At 42.8% G+C, this 23,040-nt stretch overlaps 1 protein-coding gene across 1 annotated transcript in view; it reads right to left on the reverse strand.

The window, feature by feature from the left end:
• Positions 1-1,084: 1,084 nt before the first annotated feature.
• The window catches only part of mdn1 (midasin AAA ATPase 1), a 58,726-nt gene continuing 36,770 nt past the window's right edge, over positions 1,085-23,040 (reverse strand). The window contains exons 65-102 of the mRNA XM_034579618.1: positions 22,065-22,350; positions 21,738-21,976; positions 21,100-21,195; positions 20,771-20,865; positions 20,523-20,647; positions 20,232-20,384; positions 19,067-19,176; positions 18,844-18,917; positions 17,621-17,804; positions 17,334-17,478; positions 16,244-16,390; positions 16,018-16,144; positions 14,976-15,081; positions 14,435-14,550; positions 13,524-13,931; positions 13,220-13,446; positions 12,978-13,127; positions 12,088-12,290; positions 11,657-11,818; positions 11,394-11,531; positions 10,780-10,915; positions 10,072-10,253; positions 9,761-9,892; positions 9,506-9,647; positions 8,700-9,004; positions 8,460-8,612; positions 7,239-7,340; positions 6,949-7,147; positions 6,696-6,863; positions 6,414-6,574; positions 6,180-6,269; positions 5,266-5,381; positions 4,674-4,848; positions 4,190-4,263; positions 3,893-4,007; positions 3,458-3,524; positions 2,316-2,458; positions 1,085-2,226 (exon numbers count right to left, since the gene is read on the reverse strand). Of these exons, the coding sequence (XP_034435509.1) occupies positions 2,041-2,226; positions 2,316-2,458; positions 3,458-3,524; positions 3,893-4,007; positions 4,190-4,263; positions 4,674-4,848; positions 5,266-5,381; positions 6,180-6,269; positions 6,414-6,574; positions 6,696-6,863; positions 6,949-7,147; positions 7,239-7,340; positions 8,460-8,612; positions 8,700-9,004; positions 9,506-9,647; positions 9,761-9,892; positions 10,072-10,253; positions 10,780-10,915; positions 11,394-11,531; positions 11,657-11,818; positions 12,088-12,290; positions 12,978-13,127; positions 13,220-13,446; positions 13,524-13,931; positions 14,435-14,550; positions 14,976-15,081; positions 16,018-16,144; positions 16,244-16,390; positions 17,334-17,478; positions 17,621-17,804; positions 18,844-18,917; positions 19,067-19,176; positions 20,232-20,384; positions 20,523-20,647; positions 20,771-20,865; positions 21,100-21,195; positions 21,738-21,976; positions 22,065-22,350 (5,937 nt within the window). The 3' untranslated portion in view covers positions 1,085-2,040. The remainder of the gene's footprint in view (positions 2,227-2,315; positions 2,459-3,457; positions 3,525-3,892; positions 4,008-4,189; positions 4,264-4,673; positions 4,849-5,265; positions 5,382-6,179; positions 6,270-6,413; positions 6,575-6,695; positions 6,864-6,948; positions 7,148-7,238; positions 7,341-8,459; positions 8,613-8,699; positions 9,005-9,505; positions 9,648-9,760; positions 9,893-10,071; positions 10,254-10,779; positions 10,916-11,393; positions 11,532-11,656; positions 11,819-12,087; positions 12,291-12,977; positions 13,128-13,219; positions 13,447-13,523; positions 13,932-14,434; positions 14,551-14,975; positions 15,082-16,017; positions 16,145-16,243; positions 16,391-17,333; positions 17,479-17,620; positions 17,805-18,843; positions 18,918-19,066; positions 19,177-20,231; positions 20,385-20,522; positions 20,648-20,770; positions 20,866-21,099; positions 21,196-21,737; positions 21,977-22,064; positions 22,351-23,040) is intronic.

Raw genomic sequence — 23,040 nt, forward strand, 5'->3', positions numbered from 1 at the left:
GCGCCCTCTAGTGGAGCGGAAGACAACAGCAGCAGCAGCAGCAGTCTGCAACAGAACCATTGATATATCATAATGAAATAACAGAAGCGACCACAGAATATGCAGATGCATCAGGTTCTGATTGATTTGTAGTATCTCTCTCTCGCTCTCTCTCTTTGCAGGTATCTCTGACTCCAGAGCTGCAGGATTCAGACAATTATTAATAAAATGATAATGATTATCATATGATTTGTTGCTGCTATCATTAATAACAACTAGTCTGACAGAGCTGAAATCTGATGCTGCACAACTGCTCCTGGTCTCTCTCTCCTCTCTCTCCCCCTCTCCTCCCCCTATCTATCTCTCTCCTCTCTCCTCCCCCCTATCGCTTTCTGTTCTCTCCCCTCTTTTCTACACATCTCTCCTCTCTTACCCATTTTTCTCTGCTCACCCTAACCGGTCGAGGCAGATGTTGCCCACACGGAGTCTTTTTTCTCATCACAGTGATGCACATTGTGGGAACTGTTAGGTTTCTCTGTAATTTTGAAGGTCTTGACCTTCTATGTAAAGTGCCTTGATGTATATAATGTACTGTATATTATGTTTTGGCGCAAATTTAATGTTTCGATGGTCCATCAATTATTTTACAACTTGGTCTCAAACTAAAAATGCTGCCTTCTTTTCTAAGCCTCTCAAACACAATCTGCTACAACAAAACGTACCAACTCAAGTCTCTCATAAGCATCTGACCAAGAGAGATCAGCACAAACGGAGGACGACTTACAAAAAAGAACATCCCTCATTTCCTCAGGACATTAAAAAATAATGACACTTATTCCCAATTTCCCCAGGCTCACATATTGAATGGAATGTGTTCTTCTGGAGTTGCATTAAACCTGCCAGGCTCCAGGGCTGATGGTAAAGTTACTGAATGTAACTGTGCACATTAAGACCTGTCTTACATTACAGCTACTCTTTATGAGACAGTTAAGGTGTAATTTTAGTTTATCAACAGAACATCTTGTATCTACATGAGAAACATGCTGCTGTCAGAATGTCTATTGTTGTTGGAGCAATAATATAATAAGAGACAGAGAGACAGAGCTGCTTTTTAAACAGTTTATTGTCAGGATCATTCGTGTCATGATTTAACAGATGGATGCTCTTAAATATGGCCAGTGTCTGCTGACACTTACATGTACGCTACGAAACACAGAGGTGATGATAAACATTTCAATGCACATTTCATCTACTCCTAACAGACATGGTGATGAGCCGTCGCTCAGCAGTTGCTGAGATCGACGCAGCAGATGTGTTGTCTTCAAACCACAAACACTGGTTAATCCTGGGGCATTCACTCAAAACTGGAATCTGCGGAGCCGTCGTTGTGCTTCAAAGTGTATGAGATCGGAGTTTCTAAAAAATCTGTGACAGAGCTGTGGCCGTGCCTCCGACTCCTCAACCAGCAGCTGGTCCGGCTGTGGAGGGAGATGCAACACTGTTCTCCTCTCCAAGGCACATTTAGGAGTTCCTCCGAGCGTCAGTCACGACCACGACAACATGCTACTGTAGGTCGTGACGTCCTTCTGCACAAAGCACAGCTCTGCACGTCTGTCGTGTTCACACATGAATGATTGGATGATCTCTGCAGCACTGACTGTCACATCCACACAAACAAACACATGGTCTGGGGGTATTGTACAAGGTGGACAGAGGTATTTACTGACCCTTCACTGAGGTGGTTCACACGCAATGAAATCACAATTTTACTTCTATCGTTTCATCTGAGACGTGCAAGTTAAAGCAATCCTCGTTACATTACAAAAGAAACACAATTCTTCTGATAACAAAGATAAAACAGCAAAGGTTGCTATTAAACTCTACTAAAATCTACAGTAAAAATAAGAAAATAAAGGCACATGTACAGCGGTAAAACCGTCTTCTGTTTTTTTTTTTTTTTTTGTTCTGTTGATTTTCAGTTCTGACTGAGAAGCTTAGCAGCAGAGTGGCATTGTGCAGTGGGTCGCCGCACACTTCTCCCTTTGTGTGAAAGATAGCTTCTCATTGGTCGGCTGCCGTGACGAGTTCAAACCACTGCCTGAGAGCGTCGCTCAGCGTCTCTGGCAGGGCGTTGACGTCTCGCAGGATGACGTAGAAGGGGAAGGGGAACTCCTCCATGTAGGTGCGGATCTCTGGGAGCTCCCCCGGCCCTTTGAATATGGGGACCTTGATGTCGAGGATGGAGTCCTGCAGCGCAGCACAGAAAAACGCTGCTTAGTAACAGTTTCTGTACGGTAAAGTAAAATACAAGTGAAGCCAAATTCTGCTTTTCTCACCCGTGAGTTGGGGTTGTCGAGTACCACGAAGATGACAAACACATTTGCGCTGCGAGCTGCTCGCACTGCTGCCGTCACCCGGTCCTTCCCCTCCAGGAAAAGCCCCCTGCCGTCAGAAACGATGACCAGCAGCTGGGCCGTGTCTGTGGAGGGAGGTCAGAGGTCAGAGGGGAGCGGTCGAGGGTATTAAAGGTAAATGAAACTACTCGTGCTGATAATGAAGTTTGCATTAGGACATTTTTTCCTAACTGTGATGTGATAAAGTACATATGCAGTCAAAACCAGAAGTAGAACAGATTATATTCTTATTTATATCAGTGATGTCTACTGTATGTCGCCTGATATATACACGAAATGGGCTTTTGAATAGTGGATACAATGAAAGGACCAGTCTAATTTTTACATTTCAAATCAAGAGAATCTTTAAAAAGACACGTTTATGTAAAAAAATTCTAAAATACATGTTAGCACTGACTTTAGTGGCATACTGGGAAATGTTGCATTGTGGGACTGAGCAAAGTGACATGCATGAATGAATATTTTATTGTGTTATGATGTATTTTTTGGTCTCCAGGATGTTTTCAATAGAAGACGGTACAAGTCTTTTTATTGTAGTTCAGTGTTTACAGGCTTTGCTGCTTGTTGAGCTTCTTCATAATTCATAATTCTGCCTGTATCACAGTGACATGAAGGGAAACGCTCCCTCTGAGGTTTTCAGGTCTGTGGCAGTTACTCGTTTTCCCCTCAGAGGAGCCGTCTCTGGTACGGGTACCTCCTCTGTGTCACATGACAGGTTGGTTTATGGACATCAGACACAATCTGACTTTATTCACTCACACAGGTTCAGCAGGAAGAAAGACTTCAAGCAGTCACACACTAAAAAGCTTTTACAACCATTAAAACTGTTTATCAACCAAAAAGAGAGGTTTAATGGTCTTTAAATGTGCTGTTATTGATCAAAATGTTTTGGTGCAAACTGATAGTTGGGATTATTTCTCAGCAAAGTAAGATTTGAAAACAGATGTGATATTGCTGCTTAAACTTTGCCATTTCAATGACACACACATACACCTCAAAAGTCCCACAATACACAGCATCAGTTGACTGAGCAGGTACAGTCAGCACGTAGCGCGAGTCATTACCTGAGTTTAGAGATCCTGGAATCTGCTGCCGAGCTGCGAGAAACATTTTGGTGGAAGTTTCCATAAACTACAGAGGAGAGAGAGGGATGAGAGAGTGAGTCTGACGAGAGGAGCTCATTTACTCGCAGTATGTATTCGATCATATTAAAAAAGGCACAAGGCAGAAATGTCAACTTGTTTAAAAGCTTTTCAAACATTTCTACATTATATGAGGTGGGTCTCTTGGCATGGAAACACAGGAGGTGTCTTTTTAAGGCAAGAATCATGAAGCTTTTAAAAAACAGGTGTAGTATTTCTTACAGACGTCAGGATTAAAGCATGATTTGCTGTTAAAGGTGTAAAAGGTTGATTCTAATGGATCGTTCTGATTCAGTAAGCCTGCTGCACACGACTCGGTCATTATGTTTAAAGAACAGAGGATGGTCGACCCCCCACCTGAGCTATTCTGGTCTTCTTCTGCTGGAACTGACACAGTCGGAGGATCCGAGCCCCTGACTCGTCGTTGAACTGCTGCTGGAAGGGGTGGAGCAGCTGCACCTGCTCGCCAAAGCTGAACACACCAACAGAATATTACATGTAGTTCACCACGAGCTGTGCATGTTTCCCTCTTGTTGCTTCTGGGTTTGTTAATTTAATAACGTTTTTCTTCTCTTGCATCATTATATCACTTTCTATCATCACTGTGCAAATAGACATAGATCAAAACAACAATTAAAGAAGAAAGGTCCTTACCTGCACACAGACACCTGTCCGACCTCCAGTAGAGTGAGAGCGTTGATGATCACTGACAGGGATTCAAACGCCAGCTGCAACACACACACACACACACACACACACACACACACACACACACACACACACACACACACACACACACACACACACACACACACACACACACACACACACACACACACACACACACACACACACACACACACACACACACACACAAAGTCGTTTGTCAGATATTTACTGAGCTCGAGTCTGTGCGTACTTATATATAATATATATACTGCAATTACTTATATTCATTATGATTCTATAAAACAGATATTTCTGTACAGAGAGTGAACAGACCTGTCCTGTCCTATACCAACACAAACCACATTTGAATACAGCTCTAATAATCAATAATTGATTTTTAATCTATATAACAGCTTTCTGGAAGAGCTATACAAATAGTATACAAGGTTACATGACTGGGCTCTCTCACCTGTTTGGAGTGGTTGTCCACCATACTGGAGGAGTCATCCACAGCCAGACAGACGTGGTACTCTCTCTTACTGGGCTTGGTCCTCCTCAGCCAGATCTTGTCTTTGCGGAACTGACTGGCGATGTAGGGGATGACCTTCCTCATGTTCAGACGCTTCCCTGTGCGGTAATCTCCTCTGTGAAGCGACAGTGCAACGCCACGGTCATCACCAGTGATTAAACATAGAGGCTTACCAGGCTACTATGTGTTTTTTTTTTTAGCTAAGAACGTTTTGGGTACTTTTTCCTCACTCCAGTTAAGTGTTAAGGGCAGAGGATGTGGGAATATGGGCTATAATCATTAATTGATTTAAAAGAATCTGAGAGCATGAGGAAACAGATTCTCTGGTCTGGTGAGACAACAATTTTACTCCTTATCCCATAATGACAAACTGTTATGTTTTCATTTAGCTTTATGGATACTGAGTGTAGATTGATCAAAATTAGCATACAACATAATAAAGTCAGCAAAAGTGAAGTGGTCTTAAAACGTTCTAAATCAATTTGCCATCTTTACCCTGCAGCACAGTATCTTGTGTTGTGTTTGTACTGACTTGAGCTTGGCGGCCTTTGTGGGCTCCAGGATGAGGCGGAGCTGCTCACACAGCTGCTGGGACAGAGCGGAGGTCAGAGTCTGGTACTGATGCCACATGGAAGCGGCTGCACTCTCCTGAAACACAGACAAGAACACGTCAGCCACGAGTTACAACCTGATATTAGTAAATGTAAACCACTGAGATCGCAGAGAATAGATCTCAGACACAGCCGGAGATTAAACAACACTACAAATGTTAAATGTAGCCTGTGGAGTTTTGGACCACTGGGACTATTGAGCAATGTGCATACGAGTGGCTCCTCATTTTCTGTGAATCACATATGCACAGAAGGATGTAAATGCAAGTGGGTGACAAGGTGCAAAATCACTAAACATTGTAGGGTTTTAAAATCTGTTTTAAACTGTTTTAGTTTGAAAAGTGCATGTCAGCAGAAACTTTAAACCCCTTTAAATGTCTCGTGGCCATTCAGTCAGGCCCACAGACTGTGCACTCAGAACGGTGGATACATTGCAGAAAAAAGCCAAAACCTCCTTAAGAAAATAAAGTACTGATAGATAAACCATGATCTGGACGACTGATAATCTAGTCACACATGGCGTCTGTAGTTCAGGAGGTAGAGCGGGTCACTGACCAGAAGGTTAGTGGTCCGTTCAAGTCTCCCTATCCCACATGCTGAAGTGTTCCTGGGCGAGATACTGAAGCCCAAACTGCCCCTGAGGGCAGTGCCAGCAGTGTGTGAGTGATGTGTGATACAACTGTATGAATGTGTGTGGATGGCAAAACTAAACTGTGAAGAGTTCTGAGTGGTCATCAAGACTAGAAAAGTGCTACATAAATACAGTTAACTATTTACACAATTTACAAAGAGTGGAAGAGGAAACTTTAAATGAAACCTCCTGTTGCAGCCTCACCTCCTCCTGAGCTCCTGGAGCCAGTTTGTGCCAGGCCTCCAGCTGCAGCTCCATCTCCCTCCTCATCTCCTCTGGGTCTCTCTCTGCTTTCTGCAAACACAAACACAGAGACACGGCTTTGATAATAAATTCTCTTTGTTTTTTGGCCCACGGCGAAACGAAAGCCCTGAGAATGTTTGTGTAGGAAGAGGAAGAAGAACAAAGCTGAGTGTCTGTGTTACAGCAGTTGTTTACCTCCATGGTGTCCATCAGCAGCTCAGGAACAGTGTGAATTGTGGATTCTGTGCTTCTCTCTGCTCGCTTATCTTCTGCGAGACGCTGTCGGTCCTTCCATCTCTCCTGGTCCTCCTCCTCCTCTCCCTGCCTCTGCACGTCCATCTCCCCACTGTCTACACCTGCACATGGAACAGAAGGAGGAAGAAGTGAGATGATGTTCAGCTTTCTTTAAAAAAGAAAAATCATAACCAACATAAACACAATGAGTTGCTGAAGCAGGAGAAGAAGATATGCTGACACCTTTCTGAGAGGCCTTGGTTGAATCCAGCTGCTCAGGCTTCAGCTCCTTGACATCAGCGGCCTGGAGGTCCTCTTCCTGGTTCTCTGTTTCCATGGCAACATCCTCATCTTTCTGATCCTGGTCCTGCTGAGGCCCTGCTGTTTTCTGCTGGTCTGCACTCGCCACATCTGGAAACACAACAGTCATTCATCCGCCTAAAAAACCTGATCTGAGGTTCTCATGGGCTGTTTGTGTGTTTGTGTGATCACTGACCGTATGTCTGAGTGTCGTAGGCCGTCTCTCCCTGTTTGATGTGCTCGTACAGCTCAGAATCCTGCTGGGCGTCGCTCTGCCTGTTGTCTGCACTTCTGTCCTTGCTGCTCTCCACTGTACGCAGGCGCTTGTTTATTTGTTCGTTGTAGTCGCCTGTCGATCGCTCGTTGTCTGCATGACCAGGCTTTCTCTTGAAGCTCTGGAGCAGTAGAATAACAAGGAAGCTGAGATGAGACGGATTGAAAAACAAAAGGCAGGTAGAAATGGAGCATGATGCCTGTGAGTCGTACCTGAGTCTTGCTCTGAGTCTGTGTCTGTGAAGCCATTCTAGCCGTCAGCTTTGACTGGTGACCATCTGCTTGGCTGGCATCAGCTGCCCCGCTCCCATGCTCCTAGAGAAGACAGAACATTTTTTTATATTTTAGATTCAATCGTTTGTCAAGGGACAACTTGACAGTGGATGAGGAATTGATCCAGACCTGGCTCCACTGAACTGGTCTGTGCTGAGTCGATCAGTGGTAGTAGCCGCTCAACTCATGGCCGTGTATAAATTATTTCTGACACGATCCCAACTTACTCTGATATCATGCATACATAAGCAACAAACATTTTAGATAAGGATATCTGCAGTTTTTCATTAGCCACTGTTGTTTACCACTGACTGCAAAGCTTCAGGACATGAGGAGAAACGTCTCCTCTGATCTTTTTCTGTTTAACTGCACAGACGGATCTTATTAGTCAGATGTTTTATTACGTTTGAAGATAGGTCGCCATTGACTTCAATTGTATCGGATTCTGCTGCTACAAAGTTTACTTCTGAGACTCCAGAAGTGTTTTGGGGATTCTAACACTTCACCCACCCCTGCATCGGCATAGTGGTGAGTAGATGATGATAATTTATTTAATAATAATTTCATTTTTCAGTGAACTTACCCTTTAAGACTTTTCAATGATTTTCCAGGCTGAATTCATTCAAAGTCAAGGATACAACACAAAATAAGATGAGAGCTACAATAAGGACAGAAGCTCACATGCAACAATTCAAAAGAGAGAGACTTGATCAATGGCTGCGAGATGATAGAGACACAATCAGTGGCTCTAAGCCTATTAACTAATGCAATGTTAAATTCTTAATATATTTATTCAAGTTTTTTACCTTAATTTACAATCTTTCAAGGATTCTCCTTTTAATGTGGATACTGGATGTTTGCCGTCTTTTATCTTGCATGCGTCTTTGAACATGTCTTTAAATCTAAGTCCATTGTTTCATTTCTTTATCAGAGCAGTCTGTGACATGGGGATATTTGAAGACCACTCTGTACCCATTGCTGAAACCATATCTGAACAATCTGAAGATTAAAGTATTCTTACATTCTTCTCAATGAGAAACCTCTTCAGGTCTTATACCGTGTCCCACAGTTTGCCTTGTTTCACTGGTTTGGGTTTTCTAGAGTAACACGCCTCAGACAGGTGAAGCTCTTGATGCAGTTCAGAGTGAGAGTGAAGTGTACCTCTTTAGCTTGGTCTTTCTCTGACGCCTCTCCTCCCAGCTCCACAGCTGTTTCGCTCTGGACATTCTCCTCTCCAGTCTGACCGTCTCTGTCATGCTCCTTCCTCTCTGCTGACTCTGGCTGCTCCTCATCCCCACCCTCCTCTTCTTCATCCTGCACGCATGACAAATCATTAGAGTGAAACGGAGAACAAAAGTATTTGTTTAGAGAGAAGTTGCAGAAGCTCCTTTAAATACACACTTGTGGTTTGTTTCCTTTGTCGTCTCGAACAGTCTGATCTTCATCTCTTCCTGCCTCTTGTCCACTCTTCTCCTTCTCCTCCTCCTCTTCATCTTGCGCAGCAGACTCCTCGTCACCTTCTGTTTTCTCCCCTTCTCCCGCCTCCTCTTCAGTCTTGGGCTCTTGCTCCTTCTCCTTCTCCTCTCCTGGTAGGTCTGTCTGTTCCTCCTGCATCTCCTCTGCTCCTTCATTCTCTCCTCCATCTTTCTCTCCATCCTTCTCATCCAGGTCCATGGGTTTTTCATCGATGTCTAAGGGATTCTCTTCTGAAGAGGGAAAACATGTTTCAGAGGCTAAAAGGTATAGTAATGTATTTCACAGATACTGTTGCACGTTCTGTGGATGTATAATTACCACAAGATGACTTTATATCTCAAAAATATTTAGTTTTTAACACAACAACTTCTCAAAGTTATGTGTTTCTACAACAGCTTTGGTGCTTTTCTATGACTTCCTGTAGATGACATTAAACTGAATGTATTTTAACTGTATTTTAACCAAAAAGAATATTATAATTTCTTAGCTTTTATTGTTTAACATATTCTATCTTTCATTACAGGGATTTTTTTCCCGCTCGAATCTACCACACAGTTAAGTGTGCGAAAGGTCTGAATACTCCCGGAGACCATTTTGTTAAAATATAAAAGGCTCGTTTGTCTATCAGCTTCATTCCCTTCACGCAACTGCCTCTGAAATCACTGTCCTGGTTCAGCTGCGTGTTCATTTAGTAAAAAAGCAGCAGCTCTAAGTTCAGCAGCAGGTCTCACCGTCACCCTCGCCCTCTCCATCGTCTCCAGGCTCTTCATCCTGGTCCAGATTGAGATCCTCGGGCAGATCCATGGCCTCAGCCTCAGGCCTCTTGTCCTGCTGACCGTGGTACGGATCCACTTCATTCTCATCAAACTCCCTCTGAGAAACAGCAACAGCACAGATCAGACACAGCACAACCACAGAAGTAAGAGGAGATCAGCGTATGAAGGGAGGAGTACTTCTAAACTTTTCCAGTTCTTAATGTATATTACCTCATCTCCTTGCTCGTGGATCTTTTCTTTCTCCTCCTCAACCGTCTGTTCATCTTTATCCTGGTTTTTCTTGTCTTTGTTTGGCTCTTCAGCGTCCAAGTTGTCATCTTTGGCAACCAGCTCGGATTCACCCTGACACAGAATCCAGTGTTGACAGGAAATTAGGCCACACCAACAACACCTCACTGGTTTTTAATATTGATTAATGTGAAAAACAGCCAATGCAATACTTAGTGGAGACATTAACGATGCATGTTAAATATTGTTTTATATTTTCTTTAGAACCATGATGATAATGTAGTGTCCTTTACCTGGTCCATGCCCTGGCCAGACTCTTCCTCCATGTCACTTCCCTCTTCCTCCTCCTCCTCCTCATCATCCTCATCATCTCCCCACATCCTCTCATCCAGAGTGTCAGTCTGGCCTTCACCCAGGTTCCCCATCTTTTTGTCCAGCTCCTCCTGGTCCTCTTTATCCGATTCTTCATCTTCACCTGAGATTGATGAATGGAAGAAGGATCTTATGAGCAGTTATCTTGGAAGAGGCGTTTGTACTTTCTGAAATGTTTTTTGTCGTAGGTCACCAGCATGAGATGATAAAAGGAGGTAATTTCAGGCGATCTTTATAAAAAAGAAGCCTTCCTAGCCTTATGATCTTACACGGCAACAAGAAAGTTGTGCCTGCATCCGAGTACATTACTGACCAGTTTTAAAACAGCATGAAGGACGTGAGAAATCTAAGAGAAGCCCTTCCTTCGATTCTACGTGCTACTTCAACACAAACTTAATTAGCTGAGAGCTAATTAACACAGACTGCCATAGATGCTGCATTTAATCTGCAGTGGGTGTGGTAGTGTCAGGTCACATGACCTGGGTTTGAGGAACCCACTGAAGTCTGTGTGAACAAATCAGGACTGAGATTTTTTTACTCCAGTTTCCCAGTAGCCAGCAATAGGGACTAGAAAGCAAGAGACAAAACCAAGAAATGGAACAAAAGCAAAATTTGGTGGGTCACATCACCTGGTTCGTTCTCATCCCCATCATGCATCTGGCCATCGAAGTCCTCTGACATTTCAATAGCGTTGTCTTCGGCCTTGATTTTCTCTTTATCCTGTTGTTCTTCCTTCTCCTGGCCCTCCTGAAAGGTGTCCTCCACCTGGAGGAAGAAGAGGAGAAATGTTGACTAAAACTAAAAATCCTCTTTAGAGATTCAGCAGTAACGTGACTTATACAGTTACTTTATTTTACTGGATTTCCACTCTCTTAATTACAGGATTTTGTTATGGTAACTTCATGTCTTTGTTATGTTCCATATTTTGTTGATTTGATTGCAGATGCACAGAAAAACCTCTTACTGGCAGTTTTATACCACTGGAAACTGGATATTTTCTGCATGTCCACAGGTTGTTGGGACAATCTGCACTGAAGTAGTTTCACAAAATATTTTGACTGTGTAAAACAAAAAAAGGCTGCTTGGTATTTTCTCTTTGAAAACTATAATTTGTCACATTTGTTTCACAGCCAGGGGAGTTCATTCAAATCTCATTGTTTGGTACAACCACAGCAACTGAGAGCTCCAGAATAAAGCTAGTTAGGGGTGAGATCAATTTATTTGTAAAGATTCCTTTCATTACCTGATCTTCATTCTCAATCTTGTCACTGACGTCTTTGGTGCCCTCTCCCTCTCCTATACCACCACCCTCGTAGTCGTGGAACTCTGTGGCACCTTCTCCATCTCCACCGGCCATCAGCTCCTGGGGTAGGCAGAAACCCTGAGGACGACAGAACAATCATTTAATCACTGCTTTCAGTTGAACTTAATCACTTAATAATGCCTGCATAACGTATTTAAGAACAATTTTACAGTGAAAAGGAGAAACGTTTGTTGTGTCAGTACCTTCTGGGCGAGCTCGGTGAAGATGCTGGCCAGTACAGTCAGCAGTTTGCCCGTGCTCCTGTGTGCTCCCAGGGACACGGCCAGGTAGTATCGCACCAGGTCGGAGTAAATCCCCAGCAGAGGCTCCAGACGCACCAACATGCTGCACGCCCTGTTCACCTCCTGAAAACACACAATGGCGACAAGAGACACATTAAAAAACAGAGCAACACGGATACTGATATTACTCATAATGTAAACTATACCTTGAGAGGTTGGGTGTTAATTGTCAACATTATCAGTCTCGAAAATACATTATTATTGTGATTTTATGCTACAAATGAGTAAATCTTCTAGTCTTTGGCCCTTTAAAATTAATCGGATGAATACAATGTCACTACAGTGTTACAGATAAGTTGTTTTCCATATATTCTATGTGCAGCTGTTTATACCTGGAGCTGTGGTGGTTGACAGGCGTCTCTGTGTGTTCTCAGCGTGCCGAGCAGCTTCTCCAGTCTGACGTTAACGTCTCCCACACACAGAGTCTCCACCTCTGCTTCCAGCTCCTCCTCCATGAGACGGGCCAGGTGGCCGGGCTTCAGCAGGTCCTCCATAGGCTCTTCCTCCTCCTGCTTTTCAGCTCCCTCTGAAACATCTAATAACATTGGATAGTTAAGGACAAGCATAACTGCTGTCAGTGCCCTTTAAAAACATGATCAAGACAGCTTCAAAGAAAGGTTTTCAGAAGTGGTTTCCCTTTGCTGATGGTGCATGTTTTCTTATTGACTATTAGCATCTCTTAATCAAATTGCTGTGTCCTTAATTGTTCACACACAACTGTTTCAAGAGTTTACCAAGATGATCTGAAACGTAAACATCTGTAAGTGATACTGTGGATGAAAACAGCTGTGAATACATAGTAATTGTGCAAATTGTTATTGAAGTTTTCCATTAATTACCTCAACTGTAGTAGCCTCCCATAATCTTCACACCTCTAATAATAATAATATATTACAATTCAAAATTAAATCTACAAAACAATAAAATGTCCAAAAAAGAGCTCTGAATATTTCTATCTATTTACATCAGGCTGAAACTTTGGTCTAATTGCTGCTGAGATGAGTCCATTCAGCTCTGGAGTTCAAAAGAAGACATTCTACTAAACTGACATACCTACTGTTATAAAGTAAAAGGGTATATTGCAGCGGAGAGAATCCATTTTTCTTTAATCTTCAATAGTTACGTTTATTGGGATTTTGACTTTGCATTTGCATGTGATTTTGAATATTCCATCCAGTAGCTGTGCAGACAGTATTGCTTGAACCCTCTGCATCATCCTCACCTCTCTTGTCGTCTCCAAGCTGCTCTTTCTGTGGCTCTTTCTGTTGCTCTTTCTCCCTCCTCTTCACAAGTGTCTGGACAGCGCACAGCACCATGTTGATGTTTGTCTCCAGCTCAGCAGAGTACTCAGTACTGAAGGCAGACTGGAGATCTGTCAAACAAGGGGAGGAGGAAAGTGAGTGTGTGTCTGTCAGTGAACCCTGAAGGAATGACAGCATCAGGGAGACTGGTCAGTGAACTTACCTGGGTGCTGGTGTCCCAGGGAGAGCAGCTGAGTCTTCCAGGTGGTGAACTCCGTGATGGTAGCCTCCACCTGGGCTCTGACATACTGCAGGCTCTGGGTGATGGCCGGCAGACTCTCTGCGCTCCCGACGCACGTGGCCGGGATGAAGAGCTGCTCCACACTGGGCATCTCAGCCGCTACAGCCCCCAGCTGGTCGAAGCTTGAACAGCACATTACAAAGTGGTCCCTGTGGAAAAATAGCAGTGTTATCAGGACTGTACATTAGATAAAAAATTTTAAAAAACTTGTGCGACTGTGCTTTACCATGTGTGGAGTACTCTCTCAGAGTTCTGTTTGGCCACAGTGTCCAGCTCCACCTTCAGGCTCTCACTCTGCTTCAACATAGCAGTCACGCGCTGGTGTAGCTGGCACCACGTGGCATCTCCCCTCCTCATCAGACAGCCGGGAGGCTGGCGGTGTACAGCCAGCGGGGACGGGCACCTCAGGGTGTGCTGCCTGCAGCTGCTCGTCTCCTCTTCCTGCGGAAGGTCCTCAGGGCAGCACTGTAGCAGCCAGGCCAGCTGCTGCAGGAGCGTGGTGCACTGAGCAGCCAGCGCCTGGCCTCTGCTGACCCAGCCCTGGAGAGAGGCCTGGGGCGGGATGCTACAGCCTGGGTCCTCACTGTGGCTCTGGAGGTGGGTCTTGATGTCCTGTATACTGTTAGTTAGCCTCCTGGAGGTGGTAGGATGGAAAAAGACAATAGGTCATATTCCAGTAATAAAAAAACACATTCCAACTTAATCTAGATCATAGATTATTATAATAACATTTAATAATACGCATGTGTTTCATAAGAAAAACCCCACCAAAACCAAAAATGAAATGTACTAACAGAAAACCAAATTTCATTCTCTTGTACTGGAACTTTTTTATAAATTTATTTTGTTTTGAGGAACTTCCTTCAAACTTCTCTTTATGCCAATTTTTTTGTTCAATTTTGAAAATATTTGTCTGATTGCCAATTATGGGTTTTTCCAAGTAATACTAGTTTACATAAAATCCTAAAAAAAAAACAACATGAAAATGATCTTAGTGCTCAGTTGAACAAATAAATAAATAAATAATTAAACAAACTAATTACAGCAGTAAATGAAAACAGTATTCCTCCAGTGTGACACCCGCATTATTATAAAAAAAGTAATTTTGGAAATCTGGTCCCGTGGCCGCACACTGACCTGAGATGGACCCACTGCTCTGTGAGTGTGGCCAGACGTCGCCTCTGTCGGAGGAGCAGCTTGAACATGTGAGAGGTGAAGCCTCTGCAGCGCTCGATGTTTCCCAGACCCAGCTCCTACAACCAAACAATAACACACACTTCAGGATAAATACACACAACACACAAACAGTGGTTTTCTTCTCAGTTGACTTTCTAAAGTTTAAATACACGTAAAATCTCTTAGGCGGCAACCGATGTAGTAAATAAAACCTCAGTGTGTATCAAGATCAAACTACAATTGAAGTTACTCTTAATTATCCTAAACTACAAATTTAAAACCTGGTATTCTGACAAAAGAATGTAAGAATTGTCAGTTTTTTTTTTTTTTATTCCTCTGTATCTGAAAAATGTATGTACAACTTCTCTCTGTTCACTGTTTAAACCAGCTCCCGGGTTTTAAAGCATACAACAGTATTGGATGTTAACAGAATTGTTTGGTAGGTTAAGTTTTTTTTGTTCTAAATTGTGGATCATCATACAAAGAGTAATCTGTGTGTTACCTTCGCCGGTTGCTGAAGAGCAGTCAGCATGACCGTTTTCCTGGCCCATGAACGGTAGAAGTACTTCTGACATCCATCCCACGCTGCCAACAGCTCTGTGAACAACCTGCAACATCAAGAAGGAAAATGGTTTGGAGGGAGTACACGGTATATAGAGTTGTCCACTACTTATATAGAATTAAAGCTAGAATTCATAATAAAAATGTATTTAATAAATTGTCCCTCGAAAACTTGAGGTGAGACTTCATAGATTTTGCTGGACAGCAGCCACTGCAGCCACATCATGGGATAGTGGTAAATTGTAAAGTTTAACAGTAGCACAATTAGAGAACCAAAACTGACTTACTAAGGTCACTTACACAGCAACTAATTATCTGAAATGTGCTAAAATGAATTAACATACATGTAACCAACATAACATTCCAAGGCTTTAGCAGTAAAACCCTGCAAAAGAGAATTTGCCCCCCCAATGAAAGCTACAGGTTTCCCTCTTCTCCTCTGCTACAAAACCTATGCATTATTTTCTACAAATCTATTGTAGGTAACGATGTAAATAAGAGTGTGCTGATTACAGGCAACAATAAACTTAAGTACTTTTGCTTAACCATGAATGAAGCAGGTCACTGTTTGGGACACAGTTGTGGGATGGTGATAAATGCTATAGAACATATAGTGTAATAAATAATAGTTGCACAAGTGATAAAGTCAGGATGTCATACAGCACTTCTATACACAGTACTTTCTCTACTACACGCCATTCACACACTGTCGGCAGAGCCCAGGGCCATTTTGAATTCAGTATCTTGCACACTTCGTAAGCCAGATAGGAGGATCGACTGGGGATTGAACCACTGACAGTTCTGGTTAGTGGACGACCCGCTCTAACTCCTGAGTCGCCTGCCCACACATATTATTATTCCAACATACAACACAGCAGGCAGACTCAACGGAAAATTGCATCATTTGGCAGAGATTCAGCAAAAGAAAAACTGTCTCATTCAGCTGTTGGTGCTCGGTGTGAGTGTGAACAGGATCTATTTACGTGTTCTCAGCCTGCTCCTGGTTGCTGGCAGCAGAAAGAGCAGTGCTCATCTCCAGCGGCTGCATACAGAGCAATTTCTCTGGGTCAGCTGTCCTGTTCCATACCAGGCCTTTACGGTACGAGAGACCTGGGTTCAAAGGGCACAGACAGAACGGTTGCATTTTTTGTTGTTTCTTTTGAGTCAGAATATTATGTGACATGTCGGAGTCAGAAAAGGGAAACTCACCGATATCTGCGAGCATCTTGAACAGGTCAGACAGAGCTCTCTGCTTCTGTTGAAGGATGTGCTTGACCTCAGACTTCTGTTTCTCCTTCTCTGCCGACATGTTGATGGTGAGGCTTTGCAAGTCTCGCAGGTTGCTGATGACCTCGCCTGGAAAAAAGATAAGAAGTCTGAAAGTTTAAAACCCTCCTTGTGGCCCCTTGTACTAGAGTCCTGCACTGAGTCGGGTACCCATGGGTTGTGCAAAAGATATTGTGTACTGTGTAAAAAAAAAATATATTCCTATAATTTCATGCATATGGACGTTGTTAAAAACTAAATAAACACGGGCAGGCAGCAGGTGGAGTAATCAAAAATTAAAAAGGTAATTGTGCAGCATTTTTAACATCTAAATCAGCTTATATAAAACCTAGTCAGCTGCAAGGATTGATTTTATTGTAAAATCGTACAAAACCACTTTTGACCACTTTACCTTTGACAAATAACTGTCACTACTGACCGGGAATTAGCAAGTTCATCAAATGGATCATATTATTACATACATCATATAAACACATTATTAGCCAGTGGTGAATATGTTCTCAGCGGCTTTGCTGCTTGTAGAAAGTGACACAGTTTATTAGTTTTTATTGTCGCGAGCTCGGTACGTTGTCGCTGAGGAAACACATTGAGAGCTGCAGGAGCACAGGTGGTGCGACAATTCACAGATTAACAAATCAACAACCAAAACGGGAGGACAGGAAGGACATCACCCATTTGATGTGAGTGGCTGTGTATTTAAGATATGTGTTTAATCAATGGTTTAGTTATGGGTGACGGGTCAGGTCGCGGGTCACATGTTAGCAGGTCGGGGCAGGTCTGGATTTGACTTGGAGATAATAGTGGGTAACGGGTCAGGTTCTGTACGGAGTTTTGCAGGGTGGCAAATATGGACCTGTGCTGGACTCTAACACCTTGTACCAACAAATCCAGTGAGAGCACCATGTGGAACAGCTTTGTAATCAATCACAGGCATGTCCACAATTATTTCCAATTATCTTGAACACATTTCCGTCCTTATACACTCTATACTATCTAGGAGTGATATTTCTACCTGTGAAGTAGTCCAGGTCTTCAGCCAGTTCAGGTACTGGGTTTTTCTTCACATGCTGGTTACATATTTTCTTCATCTTCCTGGTGAGAACAGGCAGACGTCCCTGTAGAGATGAAGCTTCAACCCCTTCCTCCGGCTCCTCATCCTGAAATACACAGTTTATCTCTGGTTGTTTATTCATTATTCAGATTCAAATGATTCAAAACAAAATAATATGAAATAAAATTAATGGATTATTCATTTGTGATGGTGAGATAAATAGCTCTGTGTCCTGTTGAGACTCGTACCTGCAGATCTCTGCCCTTCCCAGGCAGAGTGCTCTTCAGAGCCTTGTGAACTCGATGGATGGGTGTTTGCTCAGGGTTGGTGTCTACACTGTCTAAGCTTGCGCTGGTTCCCTGTTCCACCAGAGCAGGAACACTTGGACCACTCAGAGCCGCCTCGAACTTCTTGACAAACTTGAAGAGAGTCCTGAGGGAAACGATATGAGCAGAATGTAACAGCCTGTGGTGGTAAAGTCCAAGTGGATTGTCTGACACAAAGTCAACACATCAGAAAAAAGAAATGAAATTCATTAAAACTGAACCATTATGACTTATTGTGCTGGTGATCTGTACAACATGGTGAGTTTGGGGAAGGATGAATTATTTAAGACGCCTCTTACACCTTTAACTTGAGGTGTCAAAAGCAGTGGAAGTCAAGTGATGGAGAGAAAAGAGACTTACAGTGCAAGTTTAACTATGGGATGCAACCTGGGACATTATTACCTTTATCCCTACACTTATAACTAGACTGGGAAGTTAACATTAAATACAAAAGAGGCCAATGAGAATTGATGTAGTGGAAGTTTAAATAGTCAACAAAATGTCAGTTTTGCTGATAAAAAGCAGACTGTTGGTTGTTGACTGACCTGATCTTAGACTGTCATATTATTATTTAGAAAATAATGTGCTGTCAGTTAAAGGATATATATTTTTTAATGATTTAAGTTCCAGCCTACTAGAGATGGTATGTTCCAAAGAGGATCCAAAGACTAAATATGTTCATAAAACCTTGAACCAATATTGATTTATGAAAGTATATTTAAATCTGACCTTGATGGCAGATTTTTAAATAAATCCTATATCTAAAATAAATCTAAATAGAATGAATTTTGTGCAGCTTCATGCAGATTTTTCATGTAAGAAATTTGGTGAAGATAAGAAAGATAAGAATCCACAGAATCGAGGCAAAAATCTCATGTAGTTATTGACGAAAATCTGTTGTAGCGCCCCCATGAGGTCAGCTGAAGTGAATTTTGAGTAGTAGGTGTCTGAAGGTCTTTTCCAGTTCTATCAACCACTCAAAGCACTTAACATTACAGTTTTGCCATTCACCCGTTCACCGAACAATGTGCAGCAATTTCTCTATCATATAATTTGGAGTTCAGTAACTTGTCCAAAGACACTTAAGCTTGGGGAATGTGGGAGACTGGGCTCTTCAACAGGGTCAAATCCAGATTATATCTTACCGGTGTGTCTTCTCCACTGACACTTTGATGGACCAGAAGCTGACATCGTTCCACTTGGAGATCTTGACAAAGTCCTGAAAGCAACAACAACAGTGGAACTTCTTAATATCCATGCTCCGCATATTCAAAGATATATTCAAAAAGGCATTAATCTTACATGCAGGGACAAGGTTTCAAAGGACCAGTATGCAATGAACAAGGACACTAATAAACACTTATTTACCTTGAGCTCCTTCTCGATGGGCTGCCTGAGTTGACTGACTTTGGTCTGGATGCAGTCAGAGAACTGACTGTAGTATTTATGCAGGTTCCACATCAGACTGGACAAAGACTCTGTAAACAGGAAGCAGTTAACACGTCATCTCTCTTGAAGAGTGGAGTCTCTCTCTCTCTCAGCTAAAAAGCAACAGATAGCAGATATTATCTTGTTTTGACCTGGATCTGAAGGTCAAGTCAAAGTCAAAGGCATTTTGAAACAATAACTTCAGTGATGAAAAAGTAACTTCCACCACATTATTCAGTGACATCTGACAGCATGATGCACAACATGTGGACCTGGTGGTGAAGCTCCTAGGGATGACCCTGTCTGGTCAATGGATCAATAAATGTGACCAATCAAGATTTATCTAGTGACAAATTACTGACCTAGTTTTCATAACTGGATTTACCACATTTCCTCAAACAAAAACCAGCAGTCGATTAAAAGGTTGGTCTTGAATAATGACCAAATGAACAAATAAAGGCCGGCCCCAGAAAACCATAAGATAACCATTGCATAAGGCATATCTACTAATATTTCACAACAAAAGCTCTGTTAAGAAATGAAAGGTTGTTATCTAGTGAAAGTCCAGAGACCTTTTAATTTGAAAGGGTTAGAGGAAGTGATGAGTTTGTAATAACAGCATAATCCAAAACAGGGAAAAAGGAGCGGATCAAAATAAAGCTTTATACTAAAAAATGACGAATTACACTCATCAAATCCTTACTCTTATACAAACCTCCTTCAAGTGAAGATGTGTTACATTCTGCAGTTGAGGTGATTAACAGCCCCAGTCACTATATATGAGTAAATTCAACAACGACTCTGAGCAGGACTGTTACTCTCTGATTTATTTATATATTTTTTTCATTTATATTTTGAGTTGATAATTTAAAAATATCATAAAATGATGACATATGCACTTGGTATCCACTATAATTAAAGATGAGGGTGCCTGTCATGATGCAGTAAGCTAATCTAAAGATACTTAAGTTTTTGTTTCACAGTCCATGTAGAGGGGAGGATTGGTCATGGTGATTGATAACTCATATGTGGGACATATGAATACTGTATTAGGTCGGACATGTATGTTTTAGGCCTCGTGTAGGACAGAGTAGTGATGGCTGACCTTGTCCAGGCTGGTTGGGGACCAGAAGGAGGTGGCAGTGGAAGCTGAGCAGCATGGTCAGGCGGGTGTGGAACTGTCCCAGGGTGGAGCCCTCCATGAAGGCCTGGAGAGTGGAGGACATCGAGGACAGGGAGAGGCGCTCCACCTCCTCACCTGAGAGGAGAGTGAGACAAGAGGCAGGGTTGGTTGTGTTCTGAACAAATTCACGAATTAATGCAAGTCATGTGGAAAAAAGTTAATTGATAAATCAACTATGTTAAAACCAAATGTTTGTAGAAATAAAGGAAGTACCTGTATTAGCCTCGTTCTTCTGCTCCTCCAGATACCTCTCTACCAGCTGGTATATAGAGAACCAGTGCTTGGTTGATTTCTCATTGTGCCGCTTCATTGCGTTGTCCAGACTGCTCGACCAACAACTACCAGACAAAAGTGACAGGACACATTTCCATTATAAACAAGGAGTTTGAATCTCTCTCTACACTAAGTACCTCAAACAATAACATAGAAAACTGTCTAGATTGAATCCTTCTGTGACTCACTTGAGCTCCAGTTTGCGCCACTGGATAATGAGCTGGGTGACTGGTTCCAGTTCTTTCCGCAGAGAGACTGTGCGGCTGGCGTTATTCTCCCAGTCCTGAGGACAGCAGCAGAGAACAGAGGTGACGACAAGAAGCACAGAGCTCGCCTCTGAACAACAAACTAACATTTCAGCAACTGTAACAAGCAGATTTTTTGTTTTCTACATGTTGGCTATTAAAATTGTCATTGTCATCGTTATTATCCAAATGTATCAACATTTCCTGCAACTCTAAACTACATTATAGTTAAAAATGCATATCCTGTGAGGCACCTTGCGAACTGAGCTCACCTGTGCTTTATTGAGCAGAATCTCCAGGCCGTTAAGGAATTTGGCGAGTGGACTGGCCAGACTGAAAGTCATGATCCTCTCCACCACCACAATCAGCTGAAAAACAACACACACCAACACAGGGTTACATTTTATAGCCCAAAGTTGAATAACTCATCGGAAGACTCTGTATGACAATAACAGCTGTATGTAAAGCACAAGGTTACCTACAGGCCACAGAAATGGTCAATTCTAGCACTTAGTAACTTTTACTGTGTAACTATTAATCCCGTGGATCTCTATGTAAAGTTAAGTTAAATCGGTCAGTTAGTAGATGTGGACACTAATACAGTTTTTCCCACCAGTGAATTATGTTCTGTTTGACCTTCTACTGATTCTAGAGACACTGCAGCATTTACTAAAGGAGATGAGTGCAAATTACTCCAGATCAAATGCCAATCAAACTTTTTTTGGCAAACTGTTTCTTCTGCAGCTGCTATCTCTTACAAAATCTCCTCTGAACACCCAGACATATTAGAAATGAATATACCAACACATGCACATCAAGAGGTCTTGCTTCCTGTTACATTCCTTGGTTTGAGATATTGAATCCCTTTTTGCTCACTCGCTGTAAGCCTCGATGTAAAAACCGAACTGACCTGTACGAGTGCGGGGTGGTCCGGCCAGTCTTCCAGTCTCTGCTTCACTGCCACACTCAGCTGCTCCAGAACAGGGAGACCGTGACAGGCCTCGCTCATGTTGGGCTGCTGATAAAAGTCATAGGGTCCATCTGAGGCGACACACAGACCATCGGGACCCCCTGAGCCCTGCACCGTGTTCTGGAGGAGGGCAGAGAGCAGCAGCTCACTTCCTGTCAACTGCTGGTCCAGTTCAGCATCTGAGGGGGAACCAGGGGAAGCCGTGAACCAGTTTCCATTTACATCACTGCATTTCTGCTGTACTGCTAGCAGACAAAAGATACTGACCCATCAGATGATAGAAGCGGGACATCACAGGGGCGGCGATCTGGTAGGAGGATACCAGAACTTTGATGGATTCTTTGCTGTGATTGGCTGTTACTGTGCTCTGATACCACAGAGATCGGGCGTATCCCAGACACAGCTGCTGGTGGACCTGGACCACCAGGTTCATGGCAGCCAGAGACAGGGAGCCGCTCTCAATTGACTCCTCCTGGGCTCTCTCCTCCTCTTCCTCAATCTCAGAGTCTGCTGGGCCCTCCAGGGTTGGCTGGGATATGATGTCTGCAAAATCCTGATTAAGAGCATGGACACAAAGAATGAGCTGAGAGGAAGTATGATCCCATTTCCTTTACGTAAAATTAGCTAATGGCAGTGTGTCAGTGATTGCCATCTCTGAGTTTTCCTTCCAGCTCTTTGGCCCTATATTATCTAGACTGCTAACCAGTCTACCATGAATGTGATGTAGACATTCATAGATAAGAAGAACTCCCCAGAGAACTAATCATGAAGATGTTGGCGACCCCCTGTCTTTCTTTGAATGCAGTCATCAGGCCACAATTTAAACTGACTTGTATGTAAGAAATCAGTCAACTAAACACTGGTGATCCTTCCATGTTTTGATCTTCACTTTTCTCTCACGTTGTGAGTTAAGCCCCAGGCTTTCCACCCCAGATGAGCCATTGTATCATAAAGTGAAACATACTTCTTTGTGAGGTCACTTTAACTTGACCTTTGACCCTTGGCTACCAAAATGAAATCTAAGTTCAGGTGAATCCTTGTGCCAAATGGGAAAGAATTACTTCACGAGGCAAGATATGTGCTCTGTGAGGTCACAGTGACCTTGACCTTAGACCATGAAATTCTATTTAGGTCGTCCTTGAGTCCAAGTGAATGTTTGTGCCACATGTAATGATGTTCCCTATGGGTAGTCAATTCAAAACAACGCAAGGTTATGTGACCTTGACCTTTTGACCTCAAAACA

Source organism: Hippoglossus hippoglossus, chromosome 24, assembly GCF_009819705.1.
Source record: "Hippoglossus hippoglossus isolate fHipHip1 chromosome 24, fHipHip1.pri, whole genome shotgun sequence".
Taxonomy (NCBI): Eukaryota; Metazoa; Chordata; class Actinopteri; order Pleuronectiformes; family Pleuronectidae; genus Hippoglossus; species Hippoglossus hippoglossus.